The following is a 22,227-nucleotide window of genomic DNA, read 5'->3' as shown; positions in this document are numbered from 1 at the left end:
ATAAAGGGTTGCAGCATTACGAAGAGTGAGAACCTCTGACATAGGATTTCAGTGCAGACTATAGGCTTCCAACCCGGTCCACTATGGCACTGGGGTGGTGTAGATAGGGCTAGCACGTGAGTTTTCCTCACTAATCCTTCAATAAGATGTGAAGTTGTGTACCCACCTCTCACAGCCCTAGCCCCACGCAGAAACACTGTCGGAAATCCTGTCTCAGACCCTTCCCCTTCTTACCTCAGGTCAGCTCTCCTAAGAACAAAACAACCCTCTCTGGAGTCCCCAGCCTCTCTCTGCCCCACAGTCCCATCCCACAAGACCTAGCCCTATGCTGGCATGAGCATAGCCAGTGGGCACTAACCTAGCTCTGAGCATCTCAAGCAGGAAGCTGACAGACTCGGGCCTCCATTCAAATTGGGGCAGGTGGTTTCACCCGGAGGAAGTTGACAGTTCAACTTCAAACAAGGTGACTGTGACGCAGGCCCACGCTGACTGCTTCCCTGTTCCAACTCTGCCTGTGCCCCCTCCCTCCCAGAGAGTGAGACACCGAGCCAGACACCTTTAGGACTGACTGCCGCACTCAATGAGGCTGAGGCAGCAGAAGGCCAGGTCCATGGACTCCCACCAAATGCTGCTGGCTACCGCATATCTGCTGGGAATACTGGGTGAGTCCCTACCAGGTACTTCCAGACAGGATACCTGGGCACACTGGGGTGCAAGGAGGGGAATCTCAACGTTTCCCAGGTCTGACTCTGGGCACGTGTGCAGTATCAGGGAAGTTTGGGGTCACAAAGCACACACAGGTCAACTCATCGGCCTCAGCTGGGCTCTGCATGCCCATTCTTCCCCAACACTGCCGAATCACTCTGCATTGTTGAGACTTACTACCTTCCTCAGCCTTGGGCTAGAAGTCAGAGCATTTAGTTCCCAACCTATGCAACCACCGGCTGCATCATGCTACCCAGAAATGCCTGGCTGTTATTTGGTCACCTCCTAGGAGGCAGAAAGCTAATACCGAGGATGCCGAGGCAGAATGGTCCCTTCATAAGGATGCGGAAGAGCAGATGCCAAACGCAAACAGCGGCCCTGGGTCAGTCCCAAAGGAGTCCCCAACTCCAGACCTAAGGCCCTGATGGTGGGCCATCATTGGTATCTGGAAAGGGGAGGTTGGCTTAACTGGCCAGAGGTACGCTGTGGGAGACCCAAGGGCCTGGAGACCCAAGCCCTGGGCTCCCAGTTTGATAATGAGATCTTCCCATACAGAGCATGTCGACATGTCGGAGCAGGGGTATAAACTGATGGGTCAGAACCTGCCCAAGAAGTGTGGCAGGGAAAGGGCTGCTGTGTGCCAGGTGTGGCGGGGGGAAGAGACAACATCCTACTTTGCAGAGAAGAGGCTGAGGCCGCAGGAACCCAGTCTGTACCTACAACAGCTAGTGAGTGAGTGAGGGTGGGAATGTGAGTGTTTCGATGGGAGAGAGAACATGTTAAATGTGTGTATATATGAGAACTGTGTGGGTACTCTCCTGGACACTACATGGCTTCTTCATTCGTGTTACCATAGGTTGGATACCCAGACAGACACCCCCTATACATATGACAGCAATAGGTACATACAAAATGCCTTCTTGCCAAGCCTTGACTCACTACTGGACACTGCCAGGACATTGCTGTGGCCCCTTAGGTCCTGAGAATCCCAGAAGCCAAGCCTTTACCACCCCCAAAACCAGTCCTCCCTGTATCCTCAGACCCACACACAGGGAGGTTAAGACTCTCCCAGGCTCCCCACTGAGCATGGAGTGAGCTTCTGACAAGACTGACGCGTACCCCAGCCCCATGGAACCCAGAGTCCAGAATAGATGGAGGTGAACACACACACACACACACACACACACACACACACACACACACACACGGGCCTCATCTGAAGGCCAGGGAGCTCAGGGCCCCTGTGTGTGTGTGTGTTTCAGAGTTTATAGGTAGGAAGCAATTCCATGATGCAGGGAACGGGGGCACAGCTCGCAAGTTTATTTTTAATTTTATGGTCCTAGGATTGGACCCGGGGCCCCACATGCTAGGTAAGCTATCACTAAGCAGCATCCTGCCTGTTTTTACTTTTTAAAAAATATGTTTTTTAGGTGTGTGTGTGTGTGTGTGTGTGTGTGTGTACATGTATGTGTATGTGTGTGTTTGTGCACTCATGCCACTGGGTCAGAGGACAACTTGCAAGCATTAGTTCCCCCCTTCTGCCATGTGGCTCCAAAGATGGAACTTGGCTAATTAGTCTTGCCAGAGAGAGCCTTTACTCACTTAGAAATCTCACTGGCCCTCAGCTTTTTCTCCATACAGTGACCAGCTGGCCTTGAACTCACTCCATATGCCAGGAGTGCCTTGAACTTACAATTTCCCCTACCTCCATCTCCCCAGTGGCTGTACCTCCAGGCCTGACTTTGATGAAATGCTTTTAAAGCCTTTTTTTATTTTAATGTAAGCTTCTGAATAGTACAGAAAGTATGTGGGCCCATCAGCCCATTTCACAGTGAGGGAAAACTGAGACCCAGGAGTGACAAGCCCAAGTAGAGCAGATGGTAAGCAATATGGAGAGCCTGGCCTGACACTGCTGCCTTCACACAGCCCCCATTACCTCCATAGGAGTAATTGGTCCCCGAAGCCATTCCCACATGTCAGAGCATGGCTACAGGAGAAACTCCCATCCGCAGGGACACAGGGCTGGGGACAACCCAAGGCCTGAGGAATGAAAATGTATACAATATGGCTACATTAGAGTTTCAGCCAGGGGTTCCTCCATCGTCCCCTCTTACAATTTCTCTGAGCATCAATCACTGACGTGACTTGGGGACATGGACCAGATAGATACTGCACAGCCCCGCTGACCGCACGGTGACTCCAAAACCGAAATTGAGATCCACTCTGCCGCTTTTGGCTGAGTGATCTTGGGCTGGTTTGGTAAGCCTCAGCCTCCTCCACTGTAAGTAGAAAGTAGTAACAGTACCCTGTGACTGTGCCTGGGATTAACTGAATTGACTCTTACTAGGTCTCGCCTGCATATGATGGAGACAGTGCTCAGGAGACATGAGGGACATCCAGAAGCAAGGCCAGGCCGGACAGAGTCAGGAGGGTTCTTACAAGGAACTCACCACACCACATCTTCTCCCCCATCCTTCATGCACAGGCCATCATTCATTCATTCACTCACTCACACATTCATTAATCTCCTAGATACTCAGCTCTTTACAGCAGTGGGAGCCAAGGCAGACATCCCGGCCTGTGGCCTGCCCAGCTCACAGAGGAGACATGGCAAAGGAAGTATGGAAATCATAATTCTACACATGAGTGGAGGCCCCCACTCAACATAGAGACCTGGCTGTGCAGGCACAGGAACTTTCGAAGAGGATGACATTACCTCTGTCACCCTGAGACTCAAATGATAAGAAGAACCAGCTAGGCAGAGAAAGGCGGGAAGGGGTTGCTCTGGGTAGAGGGCCCCACAGGGTAAAGGTCATGGCGGAGAGATGGGCCTATGGGCCTGAGGGGCTGGGTGGTGATAGCTAGGAGCAGGCAGTGAGCCCTGTCCCAGGATGCACCATTGAGGTTGTCTTTAGCTCTAGGTACTAATGATCAGAGCCCTGACTGATCCTGGAAGCCAGGGGCTGGTGCGAGCCCTGTGGTGGCTCCACCAAGAGGTCAGATGGTTTCCTAGAGTGACCAGGACAAGGATTCAGTCGGAGCTGACAGCTAGGAGTATTGGTTCTCCATGTTTATGTATATGCGTGCACATGTGTGCAGGTGGCGTGCAGGGCAGGGTAGGAGGACATAATTTGCTTTCTTCTCAGTCCCTCAAGGTGACAAGAACTTCTCTGGTCCTTGGTCTTCTCATCTATAACACAGGCTGGGCTAAGATGGGCATGGTGGTAATCCCAGACCTCAGTAGGCCGAGGCGGGAAGATCACAAGTTTCAGGATAGCCTGGGTTACACAGTGAGTAACCTGTCTCAAAAAACAACCAAACAAAACAGAATATCAGAAGCCTGTAGTTGTGTTTCAAAAGATAAGAGTGGTCGTTTCCGCAGATCCATCCAGACAAGCACTGATTGAGTGCCTACTATGTGCTGGAGCTACAAAGAACAAAGCAACAAGATCTCTGCCCTGGCAGGCCTGAGGCAAAGATAATATGTCTGAACATGCTAGAAGGTCATTCATGGGTTGGCAACAGATAAAGGGAGGGTTGGGTGGGAATGGGGGGCATGCTGTGCCTACCCAGGGTAGGTATTACAGAAAGAGAAAATGTTCACACATAGGCAAGGGAAGTGGGCAAGCCTGCCACTGGGATCCAGAAAAGGAGACCTTAGCTCAGCAGGTCCAATGGAGGGAAGGTGAAAGGGAGCCACAGTGCCTCCTTGAGGATGAGCTTCCATCCTATGGACCAGAGACCACGCAGAACAGAACCATCTCTCCAGGACTATGAGTCCTCAGCCTGACCTCTGGCCAAACATACTCCAGAATCCAAATGTTTTCCAAATGTAGATATGTAGCTGTTTCATTTTATGTAAGCTGTGTTCTTCCCATACTCTTGAGGAGGTCTGGGGGCGGTACTGGGTCACAGAATGCATGCCCACTTCTATGGTGACACCTGGGAGACTCTGGCCAAGTCATCATCCCCTCTGAAGTTTTCCCACCTGAAAGTGGAGGCAAACACAACCCATTTATTTAGGGCCATGACGGCAAGGCCAGGCTGCAGTATGGGGCTTTGAAATATGTAAAGGCCAGCACCTGTAAGCCCAGCGCTTGAATGATAGAAGGCAAGAGGACCAAGGAGTTTCAAGGCCATCTTCTGAGGTATAACGAGGCCTAGGCTAAGCTGGGCTATATAAGACCCCCCCACAAACACACACACACACACACACACACACACACACACACACACAAAGGAGAAGGGGAGGTTGTCAGGGACCAGCACAATGGTGAGATTATTGCCTCAGTCTGAACCCACTGACCCTTGTGCACACGCTCTATCTCCCATGCTGCTCCTGGAAGGGCAGGCGGTGGGGGAGCAGGGTAGTGTGTGCATATTGGTCATAGCAAAAGGCACAGCTATAACCAAAGGCTTCTTCGGGTGCTCTACTCAAGTCTCCAATTCCTGGATCTCTCTGACCTCTGTTTCCAGAAAACTCTGATAGTCTCAAGTTAGGGACAACCCTACTGATAAGTATTTGTTTTGTTTTATTATTCCAGAAACATGGGTTTTTAGCTGGGCATGATGGAGCACACCAAGGAGCCAGAGGCGAGCGGATCTCTGAGTTCAAGGCCAGGCTGGTCTACAAATCAAGTTTCAGGATAGCCAGGGCTACACAGAGAAACCCCATCTCAGGGGGGGAAAAGTAAAGGCAATAGTGAGGTTTCTGGAAACTTCCAAATTAGCCAATTCAGAGATGAGGGAGGGAAACTAATGGTCCTCCACAAAGCTGGCAGCCTCCAGTGTAAACTGATGACTGCAGTTTGGGGAGCTCCATCAGGGATCACTGGTTATGCGGTAAAGAGGCCACCTGATTTCCAAGTTACATGAAAGTGATGGTGGGGGCTTCTTTCTCTGAAGAACAAGACAGTCACATCTTCGTTTGAGGCTTTGGGCAAGAAATGGCAATTCATGAGAGAGGATAGCCACCACAACGGGTGGGGTACTACTGTTATTGCCAAGGTCCCGGCCCCTCACTCTGAGCTCTGGTGCCTACCAGATGCTAAACCAATATGACCAGGCTCCACGTGACAGGCAGGACCTCCGAGCTGGTCAGAGTCAGAGGACTGAGTCTGACTATCTGCCAGCTGCCCTGAGCCAGGTTCTGTCCTACATAGTACCTTACCTACGCCTGTGAACAGTGGCAGCCTGGCTACCAATAAAGAGATCCATTGCAGAGGGCCATGAACATTTGTATTCATTCCAAAATCCAGAGGATATTAAAATTCCTGGCAGACAGGTCTGGTACAAGATGGCAACTTGAAGTCACAGGAGGCTATTTATAACCCTGATGTATCCCATTCAGTGTGGGAATGTGTGTGTTTCGCTGAAGACAGCATCATTTGCCTAAAGCCAGGGCTCAGGAGACATGGGGAGAAAGCAGGACCCCCCCCCCCCCCGCAGCTCCAGTAAATCAAAAGTCAAAAGTATAGACTGCTGGTGATGGTAACATAGCCCATAGCCAGGTTCCCTGATTTTCAAAACCATCTGAAGCTTCATTCAGATTTACTTTAAAAGCAAAATAAAAGAAGTTTTGAAAGTTATGACAACGCCGCACACCACCAGAAAAAAAGAAAAGAAAAACGTTAAGCATTGCCTGGAGCTAATGAAACTCACTGGTGGTGAGATGTAGCCTGTGGGATGCAGCACAAGGAACCACATGGAGCATCATAGGCATACTCAGGGCAGGAAGGAGGGGGAGATATCTTGGAGCAGCTCTCAGGGATTCTTCTGATCCTTTCTAAGTCCTGTCAGCTTAGGCAGGCTCAAAATGGCTGGATTTAATCAACGCGAAAAGGAGAGTGTGGTTACGAACAGTGGCTTCTTTGCCAAGGTCTTTCTTTGTCTGGGCTTGCTCAGTCTAAGCCCAGCACTGTGGGAGCATGCAGAATGTTGGGCAGGGAAGGAAAAGGCCTTGGAATCCTTAGAAGCTGTCCCAGAAGCTTGGAGGAGAGGTGTGGGTGGCAGAGGACGACATGGTATGATGTTTCCATGCCACATCTCCCTGCAGCCTTAGGATCTCCAAGCAGAGTCCTGGTTAGGGTTGGCTATGGCAGTTTAAGAAGGGACTGGGCAGGGGTGAAGTATGGCTCCAGAGGAGTCCAGGGAGATGCTGAGCACAGCCTGCCAGGCTCAGGGTGTTCATGGGTTCCTGTGAAAATCCACAAAGTGACACAGAAATCCCGAGTATCCCTGGACGGGCAAAGAAGCAGGCAAGTCCTGCTCTGACGAACACCTTTAAGACCCATTAGAAACACAGGTTGGAGATTTTGTACCATTAGACCAAGAGGGAAGTGAAGGGTAATGAAACTGAACTTCGTCACTTTACAGATCAGTGAACTGAGCCCAGAGAGTCTGAGTCGCCAACATCACACAGCAGATTCAGAGCTATGTCTACCCATGGCACATTTATTTGATCTTGACGGCTTGAAGCATACAGGAATTGATTAATACAGAGCACAGCAGACAGCTTGCCCTGGTGGGAAGAGCACAGCCTCTTGGCCACAAGCTGTATGGGCAAGATATTCACCTCCCTTAGTTTCCTCTATCAAACAGGGACCAAAGCAATAATATCTATCAAATGGCGTGGTGGAGAAGACTGAGAGAGTTTAGGCTAGAAATTCCAGAAGAGTGAAAACTAAAACTGCTGATGACAGTAGTGATGATGATGGTGATGGTGGCAGAGATGAAGGTGGTAGCGATGGTGATAGGGATGATGGTGGTGATGATGACTGTGATGTTGAGAATGGTGATGGTGGCAGCAATTACAATGGCGATGGTAATGATGGCGATAGTGATGGTGGTGGTGATGGTGATGATGGTGGAGATGACAAGAGAAAGGATAATGGCAGTAGTGATAATGGTGATGCTGACAGATGGAGGCGGCGGTAGTGAGGGTAATGGTGGTAGCATTGATGGTGATGACAGTGGTAGTTACATGATGAGAACAGTTGTGGTAATAGCGATGGTGATGGAGAAAGAAGGGAGAACACGGTTCACGTGAGGACCAGACCGAATGAGCCACACCCTGGAACGCACAGCCACCCTCCCTCAACAGATCACTTTCCTTCTTAAATTTATTGTGTGTGTGTGTGTGTGTGTGTATGTATGTATGTTTGTGTGTGTGTATGTATGTGTGAATGTGTGTATATGTATGTGTGTGTGTGTGCATATGTGTGCGTGTGTATGTTTGAGCATGTGTGTATGTGTGTGTATATTTGTGTGTGTGCGCATGTATGTGTGAATGTGTGTATATGTATGTGTGTGTATATGTGTATGTGTGTATGTGTGTGTGCATATGTGTGTGTCTATGTTTGAGCATGTGTGTATGTGTGCATATGTGTGCATGTGTGCACGTGCGTGTGTGTGCACGTGCGTGTGTGTGCGTGCGTGCGTGTGCACGTGTGTGTGTGTGTGTGTGCGCGTATGTGTGTGTGCGTGCCACAGAGGACAGAAGACAACTTTGGGGAATCAGTTCTCCTTCCACCTTATTGAGTCGCTGCACTGTGAATTCCAGGCAAGCTGGGCCCTGAGCTTCTGAGAGTTTCTGTCTCTGCTGTTCTTACTGTGGGTGTGCTAGGATCACAATGAACACCAGCACACAGACTTTTTAATGTAGGCTTGCATCACAAACACTTTTACCTGCTTTCCTTTTTAGAATGGCAGCTAGTGTCAGCTATTCGGTTTCCTAAGGAAATTCTCTAAATGCTGTCTGTGAGGTGTCTACCCCTGGGGCCCGGGATCGTCAAACCCAGCCCCTGCCCCACAGGTTTCTAAATCTGGCTGCTCAGGGATTATGGTGGCCTCTGGATCACCATAGTGGGTACCTTGGAGTGGCAGCTGAGTAGCTGAGAGCTAGCCAGAGGCAACCACAACCTAGCCAAGTGTTTGATATTCATAGTGAGCTCAGGGGATTAAGAGCTCTGTGGCCTGCCCTCCAAGCTTCCCAGGCAAGCCCTCTCATCTCCCACTGGGAAAGCTCCCCAGAGGTCTGTGGCCACACCTGCCCCACCCAAACTGCAGTAACCCCATTTATGAGCACTGAGCTGGGCTTGGGCAGCACTAGGCTAAACTCTTCACATAGAGGGGCCCAGCTCCATCGCTCAGCATAGCTCACTCCACACTGTAGATGGGGAAACCGAGGCTAAAAGGGCTAAGGTAGGACAACCTGACCCCCATGCCACCCGCAGAAACAACAGAGCTAACCCTCAGACCCGGAGCACTTCTAGGACTGAAACCCAGCCCTGCATCACACAGCAGCAAAGGGCAGGTCTAAGTGTCTCCTGTCCCAGAAGACACCACTTTTTAAGTACCTCAGCCCTCATGGTTTTCCCAAATGAGTGGCCCCCTGATGTTGGCTTTCCCAGTCCCCATGGGGGAGCCAGAACCAGAAAGAGAGAAAGAAAGAAAGAAGGAAGGAAGGGAGGGAGGGAGGGAGGGAGGGAGGAAGGAAGAAGACTGAGAGAGAGAGGTGGGTGTGACAGTCGAGGAAGAACAATGGGTTCCCGCCTCCTCTTTTGCCCCGTAGCTAGGCTTCTACCCCACATCTTCCTGAGGACAAACTGGCTAGCCATGGTCCCCGGGTTAGCTCCCCAGAATAAGGATTAGGAGTATAAACCCATGCACAGTGTCTGCTGTTTACACATGGGCTCTGGGATTAAACAAAAGTCCTTGTGCTTGTGAGACAAACGCTTTACTGGCTTAGCCATCCCCTCAGCATTACTGAGGGGATTCACATCCTCCCAATACCAGCATGTGTCCTTGTCCTTTATTCTGCCCTGTTTCCTTTTTAAGAAGAGGAATGCTTGCATTTCTATAAAGGGACAGACAGAATGAGGAGTCCCTGTGGACAGCGATTGTGATGGAGGTCATACATGTGGTATGTCAACACTCACAGAATCGTGCACTAAAGAAAAATTGATTCTACTTCTGTATCCATTGAGAAAATAAAATTTAAAAACAGAGAGAATCAATGGCTGCAACCCACTAAATTGATTCCACAACCACTCCGGGTTCTGCACTACAGCATGAAGATCCCTGGCATCTCCTTGACAGCAGGGTTGGGGGACAGTCAGCCAGGGTCACTGTTGCCCCTTGGGGCAGAGGAAGGGGGGCACTTCACATTCTGACCTCCTTCTGTGTTTTCTACAGTTGCTCTGTGCCTTGGACAGTCCCGATGGGATGGCTCAGGTAAGGAAGAGTATGAGAAACAGAAGTGGGGGGGGGAGAGCAGCTGTTTGGGGGTACAGGATGACCTGCCTGTTAAAAGACACTGCCTCCTCCATCAACATGAACCCCGCCTCTTGCAAACACACAGACATCCGCCATGCCGGTACACATACAGGTGGCACCCTTCACAGCCAGAGAGCATCACATGAGTGCTGGCTAGCATGCCCCCTGCCCACTCTGCGGGCAGGAAACATACCCACCCACAAATGTATCTCACAAAGCCTCCATGGTCATGGACACTTACAGGCTGTGGGAAAGGTTGTGTCAGGCTGTAAAGAGAGGAGTGTCTTAGAAGCCTCAATCTTAGAAGCCACGGCTTCTCAATCAGGCAAAGGTGGGCCACACAGCATCTCCTACTGGAGACGGCAGTGGACACTGGCCTAACGAAGGCCCTGAGAAGTTCCTCAGTGACGAATCACATTGATTTAATTCTCCACGCTCAGGGCGAACCCCAGGGCCCTGCACGTGCTAAGCAGTGGTTCGATGTGGACCAGTCCCCTGCACCCAGCTAGCCAGGTGGCCTCAGTTAGCCACAGCCCTGCTCTCTCCATGGGCAGAATGGAAAGGGCCCTGGCCAGTGGCTCTAAGCCAAGGAAGCCTCTGAGAAAGCCTTTTCATTTTCAGATGTGTTCCTTGAATAAGTAATACATTTGTTCAGCGCAAAGCTGCCGATGACAAGACCTGCTGCTGGGTCATTTGTCTCTGCTCCTCATCTGCCCTTCCCCCTCTCACCCAGCACCCCAGGGAATGACTGCGTTCACTCCTCTTTTATGCCCTTCCAGAATCTCTTTGTGCAGACAGAGACAGGGATAGAGACAGAGAGAGACAGAAGATATAATATCTGTGGCTTCAACCAAGTGAAGATCAAAAATGAAGACCGAATCTGGGGAAACAATTCAGTCTATAAATCTCATCTCCTAAGCATGAGGACCAGAGTGTGGTCCAAAAAAAAAAAAAAAAAAAAAAACAAACAAACAAAAAAACAATCCAGACATATTCCTCTCCACGTCATGGAGCTTTATAAACTAACAAAGCCGCAAGCCTGCCCATAACCTAAGAATTTCACTGTAAGGTATTTATTCAAGAGAAATAGAAATAGAAGCCCACATGCTGGCCTGCACATGTAAATTTATCAGCATTTTGATTTGCAGCCAGCTACACAACCCACATGATACCTGGAAAAGAAATGGGGAAAATTCACACAATGAAATATTATTCCAGACTAAGAAAAAGACATGAATGTCTGATCTATACAGAAATACACATAAGCCGCAAATATATGTAGAGGGCAAGAGGCCATAGCAAATGATGCTCTGTGGTTCGATTCAATTACATGACCCTGTAGAAGACTAATCTTTCATGGCAGAAAGCAGGGCAGTCCTTGCTGGAGGCTGGAGCCGGGGAAATAAACGGGCTGTGCAGAAGCAAGCAGGAAGTGTCTAGATGACAGACAGACTGTATCTCCATCACAGAGTGACTGTGTGCTTGTAGATGCCCGTCAACTCCAACAGAACAGAACCCTTAAAATGAAAGTATTCTGCTGCCGGAACACTGTGCATCCATAAAATTGATTGTTGATGTTTTGTTTCATTGAGACAGGATCTCCTATACCCCAAGCTGTCCTCAAACTCACTATGTAGATGAGGACAACCTTGAACTCCTATTTCTCCTGTCTCTACCTACTAAGTGCTGGGATTACAGACATGTACCACCCAGCCAATACAATCGATTTTAAACACTAAAACACAAACAGCTGGGAAGATGGCTCAGTCCAATAAAGTGCTGTGTGTGAGGACCTGAGTTCAATCCCCAGAGCCCACATTAGGAAAGAGGGGGGTGCATGGTAGACACTTGTAATCCTATGCTAGGTAGGAAGAGACTAGCAAACTCCCAACAGGCCGAGCTGAATTGGTAAGTCCAACTCCTAGTGAAAGACCATGTCTCAAAAAACAAGATAGACAGCTAGCTCCTGAGAAATGACACTAAAAATTGACCTCTGACCCCTGACACACATGCACACATGTGTACAGAGAGAGAGAGAGAGAGAGGGAGAGGGAGAGAGAGAGAGAGAGAGGGAGAGCACGTCAGGCCACACCTCAGGCCTATTGAAACTGAATTTCCAAGATTGAAGGGATTTTGTTGGACAGAAGGTGCTGACAACATCTTGTTCACAGCCCCAAGGTTCCCTCTAGCTCAGAAATGTGAGCCACAGTGTAGGGCCAACAGAGCACCCTGTCTGAGTCTCTAGGACACTTTGTAGTGCCCGAAAGGGGGGAAACTCAAAAACTCAAAAAGGGAAGCAAGAGCTGAGCCCCTGGGGAGAGCTCCTCCCCCCATCACCTCACACTCCCTACTACCCCTTTACCACCCTCCCAGATCTCCAGATGACACTAAGTGGTACCAACTCCAAGTGCCAGGGTAAACTGGAAGTCCAGATGGGAGGCCTGAGGAGGACTGTGTGCAGTTCCAGCTGGAGCCAGAGCCAGAAGCACTGGATAAACGCCCACGAGACCTACAAAGTGTGCCAGAAGCTGGGGTGTGGTTATCCCTTGACCATCGGCCACTTCCCTTCATTGGACAGACCCCAAAACCAGATCATCTGTCGTGAACCCCTGTGGTCTTTCTCCAACTGCAACACAAGTTCACCAGTCGGGTGCCCTCCGCTGAGCCTGATCTGCCAAGGTGGGTGGTGCTGTGTGGCAGCCATGGGAAGGCAAGGGGATGGAAAGGGCTTTCCAGTTCGCAGTCCCCTGACCTTAGAGAGAGAGGGGACTGGGTACTGCAAAGCAGGACCTGGCTCTGCCAAACGCCGGCCTTGTCCTCTGGACCTTCACTTTCCTGCCTGTGACGTGTGGGTCTGCCACCTCTCAGGCCACTCTCCCCGTGTATTCACATGGTCACCACCCCAGTCCCCCTCCACTCCCCACCTCCCACCAGTGTCTTGTTGCAGAGCCCCAGAGGACAACACCTCCACCCACCACCACCCCACCCACCACCACACCAGAGCCCACAGGTAAGAAGGATCTTGGGCCTCGTGGGGGGCAGGAGAGGGAAGGTTCTGACACAGACAGTAAAGATCCAAGGACCAGGCACCAGGCACGACAGAGCTGTTGCACTCTTGAACTCACAGGGCCTGTGATTAGGTTGTCAACACTCCTTAATGGAGGGAGGAGGGTCCCATGAGACTTCACTCCTCCCTAAGGAAGTATAGGCAGTTAATGGTCAGAGAGACATTTTCTTCAGTGCTGTGGCCACTGGTAAGGTGCCCACGTTCCTGTAAATAGCCCTAATTAAATCCATTGAGTCACCAAAACAAACAAAAGCCAAGAGGCCCAGCTATGTCTAAATTCCAGTGGAAAAGATTCAGGTGTGTCCTATGCAATGTTTGGGACCATCTCCTCCCAAGCGTTCATAGGTTGGTACTCAGCAGCAAGGCATTGTGAAAGTCACCCACACTCAGACATGCCTCCCCTCTTCCAGCTCCTCCCAGACTGCGGCTGGTGCCAGGACCCAGGGGCCTGACATGCTCAGGTGTGGTGGAATTCTACAATGGCAGCAGAGGTGGCACCATCCTCTACAAGGCCAAGGACAGGCCCCTGGGCCTGGGGAACCTCATCTGTAATGCTCTGCAGTGCGGCTCTTTCTTGACACATCTGTTGGGGCCAGAGGCAGCAGGGACACCAGCTCCTGAAGAGCTGAAGGACCCCAAGCCTTTGCCAGTTGGATGGGAGGTGCAGAATGGGGACTGTGCCTCGATGCATCAGTGCTTCCAGAAAACGAGGCCCCAGGAGGGTGCCCAGGCACTATCGGTTGTCTGCTCCGGTAAGCTGCAAACCAACCACACCCCATCAGGCCGTCTGTTGCCTTGGAGTGTGGATGTGGAGTCCCCCATCAGATGTTCAGATTGTGTGAGAGGCCTGATAGGAATGAAGGACAAGATGAGGCCTGAGCCCATGGTCTCCTCTAAAAAGTAGGACAAGTTAGATGAGGTGGTGTCTGAGCCATCTACAAAGCAACCCCTGCCAGCCCAAAGGAGCTACCATCTGGAGAAATGGAGTCAGCTGGGATCCTAGCAGGAAGAGGAGACAAGGCTTTGAAACCAAGGCTCTTCTGGGTCCTGAGCTCCAAGAGACTGGCAGTGCTGGTGTATTTGAAGTGGGGACAGGGATAGCTGACCTGTGGGACTCTATGGATCCAAACCAGGATTGGGGACAGACCAGAAGAAACCACAGTTCAAAGCAAGGCAGAATAACCACCAAGCCTGGGGAGGAGTAGATTTGTGTCACCCGAAGTGCCCTGGGTTCTGTCCCTAACAGACTACTTGGCGCTGGGCACCCTTCAGTTTTTATCCCCACCTTGGGAGATGGGAACTACTGTTACTCCCTTTCTCCATGAGGGGCTCGAAAGAGCTCAACTTCCTCCCAGCATCACATAGCACTAGCTGAGATTTGCCTTCAAGCATTGTCACTCCAGAGTCTATTTTCTACACTTAGACTACTCAGGGTGTGGTTCTAGACAGGCAGCATCTGGAGAACAGTCTCACCACTCCCCATACTCCCAACAAGAGCCAGTCAGTAGGCCCTCAGGATACCTACCCAACTGCGGAGGCTCTGAACTGTACGGTCTACAAGCAGGACAGCCTACTCCACTGGACACCTGATATAAAGTGCTCTTCTAGGCCAGAAGCAGCCCCCAAGGTTCTCTGGCTCAGATGAGAGGCCCAGGGCTGGCTCCAGTCCCACCTACCCTCAGCTGTGAACCCTAAAGCTCTCATGCAGGCTACAACCTGCAAAAGCCATTCCCAGGGTCTTGCTTTGAAGTTTCTTCTAAATAGAAGATTCACTAGGGCTTTGAAGGTGGGTGTTGCCATGGAAACTAACCAAAGCTGGTAAGCTCACTATTGACTTTAAACCAAGCATAGTAGCTTCTGCCACAGATTCCCAAGCACCACCCTGATTAGCAGACATAAATACCCCTCTAGGCACCTGACCTCACTGCCAAAAGCCTAACCTACAGTGTTCAGGGCCCGGGCAGCCAAATGCCTGGGTTCTGTTCCACCCATGAAGTATACCAGCTCTTTCTGGTCTCCAGGACAGTTTTCTCCTTCTAAAAAGCCCTCCCTCTTCCTAAGGAATAGCAAGAGAGTAAAAAGGCATGGCCACTCGGCCAGCTTCTTTGCCATTGGGGAGAATGTTAGAAGGATGTTAGGATGTGCTTGAAAAGGATAGCATCTTCCCTGGAGTGCTAATCCCTGCCAAGTCCTTCAGGTCAGGCCTGCCACCTCACCATCACTTCCCCTCTGCAGATTTCCAGCCCAAGGTTCAGAGCCGCCTGGTGGGGGGCAGCAGCTTGTGTGAGGGCTTCGCTGAAGTGCGCCACGGATCACAATGGGCCACCCTGTGTGACAGTTCTGTGGCCAGAGGTCAGGCACGGTGGGATGAGCTGTGTCAAGAGCAGCAGTGTGGCAACCTCATCTCCTTCCACGCGCTGGATGCTGACAGGACCTCCACCGGGCTTGTCTGTACCCAGGAGAAGCTGTCTCGGTGTTACCAGCTTCAGAAAAAAAACAACTGCAAGAGAGTGTTCATCACATGTGAGTTGACCGAAGCCCTCGGTGGATGGACATCAGTTAGGGACTTTTCCTCTAGGACCTAGTCAGGGAGCTTGTCTCTAAAGAGCAGATAGGAGAGGCAGATAAGAGCTCCTGGAAAATGGACAGTAACTGAGATTCTGGATGCAAGAATCACATTGCAATGATGAGTGGACCAGGCAAGATCCAAGTGGATCACTGTCAGGCCACTGGCAGATGCTAGAACTCTTCCTTTCTATCTCCTGCTCTCCAGAGTGCAAGCTAGAAAAGCAGGGGGTGGATGGAACATATTTACTACTCAAGTGGTAACTGAATAATGGGTAAAAGAGACAGGTACATGGATGGGTGACATAAATGGGGTGGATGGGTGAGTAGTTAGATGATTGTATAAATGGATGGATGTGTCAGTGGATAGACAGATGGACAGACAGATAGACAAACAGACATACAGACAAATGAGTAGCTAGATGACTGTATAAGCAGATGAACTGATGGGTCAGTGAATGGGTAGGTGGATAGATGGATGATAGCTACATAAGTAGATATATGGGTGCGTGGGTGGGTGGATGGATGGATGGATGACAGATGGTTGAATAGATAAAAGACTGGATGGTTTTTGATATGTGGTCATATATGGTCATCTTCCTGATGGTAAATGGGAAGTTGATTGGTTATAATAGTGACGATAAAAAATTTACAGTCTATAACAAGAGTAGCAAATAGTAGTTTGATATCACTAAAAGTAATAAACAGCAGACAAATGGATAGCTATCAAAGATTCTTAGAGATAGACAGACAGCTCCCTTCTGAACACTCTGGTGGTACCAGGAAAATCCAGGCAATTACTGCCCTCTGAGTTGCTCCCCAGGGTTGGGACTGATTTAAGACTTCTCTTGTGCAGGCCAAAACCCAAACCCAGCAGGCCTGGCCCCAGGCACTGTGGCAAGTATCATCCTGACTCTTGTACTCCTTGTGGTGCTGTTGGTAATGTGCGGGCCTCTGATCTACAAGAAGCTGGTAAAGAAATGTAGGTTCCAAGCCCCAGCCTTCTTCCCTTACCACCCAGCTCCCCCCTGCAGCCTTCTGGCCTTCTTCTGCCTTAAGTATTAGAAAGTCAGGACAAACTGCAACACTCTCTTATTGGCCCTTGTCTGGACTTGGCAAAAGCCAACTACCATTGATGAAGGCCATGGCCACACAATATCAGCACAGACTCTGATGCCACAAGATGTGGCCCAAGTCCAGCTCCACAACTGCCAATGGCACTGACTGCACTGCTGCCTCTATCTGAGTCTGTTCCCCCATTTGCTGAATGGACATTTGCATACTTAATGAATGAGGGGGCTTGTCTCCCTGGCTTTGCAGACCCTAGAGAAATTGTCCAGAGCCAAAGAAGAACAAGGGAGAACAGAGACAAGCAGTCTTGGGTCCCTTGTGTCCTCTAGGTTCTAAATAAACCCTGTGGTCATTTCTACAGACACCCAATGGCTCCAATCTCCTTCCCTAGTCAGTTAGGAATGAGGCAGAAAGCCTGGAGTGGTGGTCCTTATCAGTCTTGCCTCCATCTTCCCCATCTCCCCTCCTTTACCATCGCCTCCCCTCCTCCACCTCCCCTCCCCCATCGCCCCTCCCCCACCTTCCCCCTTTACTATCATCTGGCTCTCACAAGCTTTTTGTCTATTGCCCAGTCCGTCAGAAGAAGCAGCGTCAGTGGATTGGTCCCACAGGAGTGAACCAAAGCAGTAAGTGTCCCCAGAGGCAGGTCGTCCTCAGCCCTAGGACTTAGGTCACAGAAGTCAAGGTCTCTGCCAATCACAGTGAACTAGCAGCTGCTAGTGGACTTGGCTCTCCACCACATTTCACTAAGGTGTGACTGTGGCCAGCAAATGTACCCACACCAGAGAAGGCTGAGGTTTCTTCGAGGAGCAAATGGTTCTGTGAATTTTTCCTCCTGAGCCTCAGACGCCATGGTATTTCTGCTCTCTTGCCTTGTGGTTGACTTAAGAAGAGGTCCCCACAGCCTTCACCCCTAGGACAGCCGTCCCCAACTTGATGACTGACAGAGGTTCATGGGGATTATTCATCCCGTGGTCAAATGGGGTTAAACAAAGCTATGCACATTTCTTTTTTTTTTTTAATTTATTATTTTACATGTCGATATGCACATTTCTTTAGTTCGGGACTTATAAGGCTCCCTTTCAAAGTGGGGAGGCATGGCAGAGAACTGGCCAAGCTAGTTTTAGCACAGAACAACTTCAGAGGGCCAGTATTAGAATATACTAACTCGGCCAGTCTCTTTTTCTAGCCATATTCAGAATTACACTAATGTGGAAGCATGCACTCTATCCCTCCCCCCCTTCCATGTCCAGGCCCAAATCTTTCCAGAAGGTTCTCTGTTTTGTTTCGTTTTAAGTAATATAAAGGCCCGCAGTTCCTGATGCATAGGAGTACATCTCCCTAGATCTGTGTTCCAGCTAGGTAAAAGCTTGATGGCTGACTGAACAACTGGAGGCCTCTCCTGGCCAATCAAATTGCTCTAAAAGCCTGAGGCTGAGCCTGCTGGCATGAATCTCCCCAGAGAGAAAGGAAGGGGAAATGTACTATCCCTCTCCCATGACCCTCATGGATACAGGAAGCTAAGCTATGGGATCTTGCTCGGGAAGGACAGCACATCGGTTCTAACAATGCCACTGGTCTCCTGTGTCTGCTTAGTGTCTTTCCATCGCAGCCACACGGCAACTGTACGGTCCCAGGTTGAGAACCCAGCGGCTTCTCATGTGGACAACGAATATAGCCAGCCTCCCAGGAACTCCCACCTGTCCGCTTATCCAGGTGAGCAGCAGGGGGCTGCTAGGTGAGGGGTGGGGCATATGCTGAATGCTAACCTTGAAGTTTTGTGCTTGTCCAGAGAGGGAAAGGGAGGCTCCAGGGGGTGGAGGATGAAACTGCCTGCTTGACAGCTGGTCCCAGCAGGGCGGTGGCAAGAATACAGCCTTTATAGGCCCCTGCTGTCCCTTGGAGACCTTGAAACATTCATCCAGAGAGAAGAATGCAGTTGGATGGATGCCATTAACCCCAGCCTTGCTGTGACCTAATGGGCCTGTGTGCCTGCGAGCCTTGAGGGGCTGGATGATAAATGAGGCCCTCGAATCTCTCTGAGCCAGAACAGAGCCATTAAGTGGTCCACAGGCACCTCCGATACTTGGCTTCTCACAGGCACTCACAATTAAGTCCCAGGGGGCCTGGAGTTTAGCATCATTAGCGAACATTTGGTCAGTCTGATCAAAACTGATACAAGGCTGTCACCAATTCAGAGAGCCTCTGTGATCTTGCAGCCCACTCAGCTCCTGGGGCCTTGTGTAGCCTCTAGGACTTCTTTAATCAATCCTTTCTCTCTAGCTCTGGAAGGGGCCCTACACCGGTCTTCCACCCAGCCTGACAACTCCTCTGATAGTGACTATGACCTGCAAGTGGCTCAGAGACTGTAAACGGTGAGCCTGCCCCTGCCCGGTGCTTGGCATCCAGGATCTACACCCAGCCCTGGCACCCCAGCCTCTCTGCTGTACATACCGGATAGCGGCTCCTACTATCTTGCTTCATATAAAGGGAGAGACTGAGCCAGGTCTGTCATCCTGGCATCTAGGAGGCAAAGTCACAAGTCCAAGGTGAATTTAATCTACAAAGCTAGCTCCAGGCCAGCCAGAGATACAAAGCAAGTCCCATCCCACAATTTAGATGATGGAGCCACCTAGGGAAACTGCAGAAAAACCATTAATCCCAAAGCCACCCTGTAAAGTCCCATCATGAAAAGCCACAGGAAAGATACCAGAGAGAGAGCTGGGTGAGGGCTGCCAGCACAGCAGTGGCTTACATGCAGGAGGACCTGAGTTTGACCTCCTAGATCCATATTTGAAAAACAACAGCAAAAAAAAAAAAAAAAAAAAAAACCCAGAAACAACTGGGTGTCGTGGGATGCACTTTGTAATCCCAGCCCTGGCGTGATGGCAGACAGAGACAGGCAGGCAAAGGTCCAGGCCAATGGCAGACCTTGACTCCAACAGAAAGTAGAAGGTGCCTCCAGAATGACACCTCTAGCTGTCCTCTGAGCTCTGCCTGTGAGTGTACACACATACTCCCATAACACACACACAGAGACCCCTTAGGGCTGGTGATAAATCACACCCTTCAGACCCACTGTACCTCTAGAAGGGAGAACTTCCTGACACAGGACAGCAGCTTCCCCAAACTGAGTGTAAATCCTGGTTCCCCTTCACAGCGCCAGTGTTTATGATCTGACATGTGTCCTTTCGCCTCATAGAACTTGGAACCAGCAACAAAAGGCCAAGTAGCGCCCTCTGTCCTGAGGAAGCATTTACCACTTGGAGTGCCATCCCTATTCCCTCCTCAGCCAGAACTCAGCCAGAGGCCAAGGTCCTTTGCAAAAGATCCTGGGCACTGCAGTGGCAGGCCAGCTCCTATATCCCCTAGGGCCATGACAGCTTGGCTGCCTCCTCCAAAAGCCAACACTCAACAGCACCTAGACCTACCAACCCTTCCAAGCAGAGACTGCAGTATCCAGGGGGTCCCCACCCTTTGAGGAGCAGTGACTGGCAGGGTCGGCGTTCTCCTTGGACTCTGATGCCACAAAGGAATGATGAGGCCGTGCACAACCTCGATGGAGTTTATTTCTCAAGTGTATTTTTAATATATTTTTTGTAAATAGTGTTTGTTTTTTTCCTACTTCCCAAGAACTTGAGTACTACAGTCTGTTGTGTCCAGGGCCCCACCTTCCAGAACCCTCTGATGAGAGACATATTGAGTCCTGTGTAGCCACCAGAGTCACAGGCTGCACACCTGAGCCAAAGGGAAGCTTATTTTCTGCCTTCCATCTTCTATATCCCTCATCCAAAGACACCTTTCCCTCCAGAGCACAAGACTTGTTGGCTAGCAAGGGCACTGGTACCCTGCCCCCACCAGAGCCCAGCATAAAGGGGCACCCAGCCAATCCTCACCCATTAGGCTTTTTACTCCTCACAACAGTTAGTAATCCCCAGCTCAGATATTTTCTGCTAACCTTCAAACCAAGGAGTTGGAGAACAGGGCTAGCTATGTTCATAGGGTTTAAAGTTTTGTTTTTTAAAGATTTATTTATTTTATTATGTATATGTCTACACACCAGGAAAGGGCACCAGATCTCATTCCAGATGGTTGTGGACCTCCATGTGGGTACTGGGACTTGAACTCAGGACCTCTAGAAGAGCAAGCAATGCTCTTAACCTCTGAGCCATCTCTCCAGCCCAATAAACCCAATGGATGAACTTTTTTTTTTTTTAATTTCATGTGCATCGGTGTTTCGCCTACATGTATGCCTATGATGGTGCCAGATCCTCTGGAACTTGAGTTACGGACAGCTGCCACGTGGGTGCTCAGAATTGAACCCAGGTCCTCTGGAAGAACAGCAAATGCTCTTAACCGCTAAGCCATTTAAATAATTCCCTTCAAAACAGTCTCCTCTACAATTCAGATCTGGGACAATCTAGAGTCTGCCTGACTATAGGCAAGGGGAAGGTACCCAGGAGCCTCCAGCTCTAACCCAGGGATAGGCTGTGCCTTGGTCATGAAGTCTTCAGGCATACAGGTATCAGTGGTCCATCCACAGCTGCCAACTCTGGGGAAGCAAAAAGGACTCACTAGAAGAAGGTGGCAGAAGGACCAGGGAGCTAGGAACACCATCATTCTAGAAAAGTCTGCTCAGTACTGTACCCTACCTACAATACCCCCTGCCCACCCAGGCTTCATTTTTTTTTTTTTTTTAATTAAGTGTACATGGGTGAGTCTTTGGGTAGAAATGTAGAGGGTCAGATCCCTTAAACTAACTGAACTCTGGTCATTTGCAAGAACAGTATTCAGTATTAATCACTGAGTCATCTCTCCAGGCCTAGGCCTCAGTTCTGACAGTCTAGTTACATATCTGCCACAAATGCTAGAAACCCAAAACCAGGGTCTTCCGCTTACCTGCTCATACCTAATGGGATGAGGGGGCCATCAAAGGGAGCTAAGAGGGCATTACTAGGAAAAAAGTGGGATCCAAGGCAGTCATTTTCTCCCAGAGTTTTCTTTCTTGTAAGAGCTCTTTAGTTTGCCTACCAGTGGCTTCAAAGCTTCCACCACCTACTTCGCAGGAAAATACACATACCAAAAAGTTTAGTGAAAAAGGAATCTTTAGGAAACTGTTTGTGAGGCCAGGGAGATGGTTCAGTCAGCAAAATGCTCCTCACACAATCATGAGGACCTGAGTTCAGATCTCTAGCACCCACAGCAGTGAGCACCTAAAATCCCAGCACTACGATTCTGAGGCAGAAACAAGCATATTCCTAGAACTCCCAAGCCAGCTGGCCTACTCAGTCAGTCAGGTTCAGTGAGAGGCCCTATCTGTCTCAAAAACTAAGGTGGGAAAATGGCTGAGGAACGTCAAACTCTGCTCTCCAAATAGGAACACACACAGAGCTCTCAAGCTATGTGGGCCTGGGTGCTATGTCCCAACAAGACCTATTTGGTCACACAGTCCAATAGAAACAATATCATTCCTTACGACTCGACTCTAGTCAAGTTCTTGGCTCAGCTGGAAAATTTGGCCCAGGCCCTTAGGCTAGCACTGC

The 22,227-nt window shown here is 50.0% G+C and overlaps 1 protein-coding gene across 1 annotated transcript; it reads left to right on the top strand.

Moving 5' to 3' along the window:
* Positions 1-547: 547 nt before the first annotated feature.
* On the top strand, positions 548-20,293 carry Cd5 (CD5 molecule). The gene is made up of 11 exons (XM_051193951.1): positions 548-662; positions 9,901-9,939; positions 12,355-12,660; positions 12,929-12,991; positions 13,459-13,800; positions 15,284-15,571; positions 16,470-16,595; positions 17,257-17,310; positions 18,281-18,400; positions 18,968-19,059; positions 19,887-20,293. The coding sequence occupies exons 1-10, from the start codon at positions 581-583 to the stop codon at positions 19,054-19,056; spliced, it is 1,509 nt and encodes a 502-aa protein (XP_051049908.1). The 5' UTR covers positions 548-580; the 3' UTR covers positions 19,057-19,059; positions 19,887-20,293.
* The last annotated feature ends 1,934 nt before the right edge of the window (positions 20,294-22,227 follow it).

The sequence above is a fragment of the Phodopus roborovskii genome, unplaced genomic scaffold, assembly GCF_943737965.1.
Source record: "Phodopus roborovskii unplaced genomic scaffold, PHOROB, whole genome shotgun sequence".
Classification (NCBI taxonomy): Eukaryota; Metazoa; Chordata; class Mammalia; order Rodentia; family Cricetidae; genus Phodopus; species Phodopus roborovskii.
This window is presented reverse-complemented; position numbering and strand designations above follow the sequence as displayed.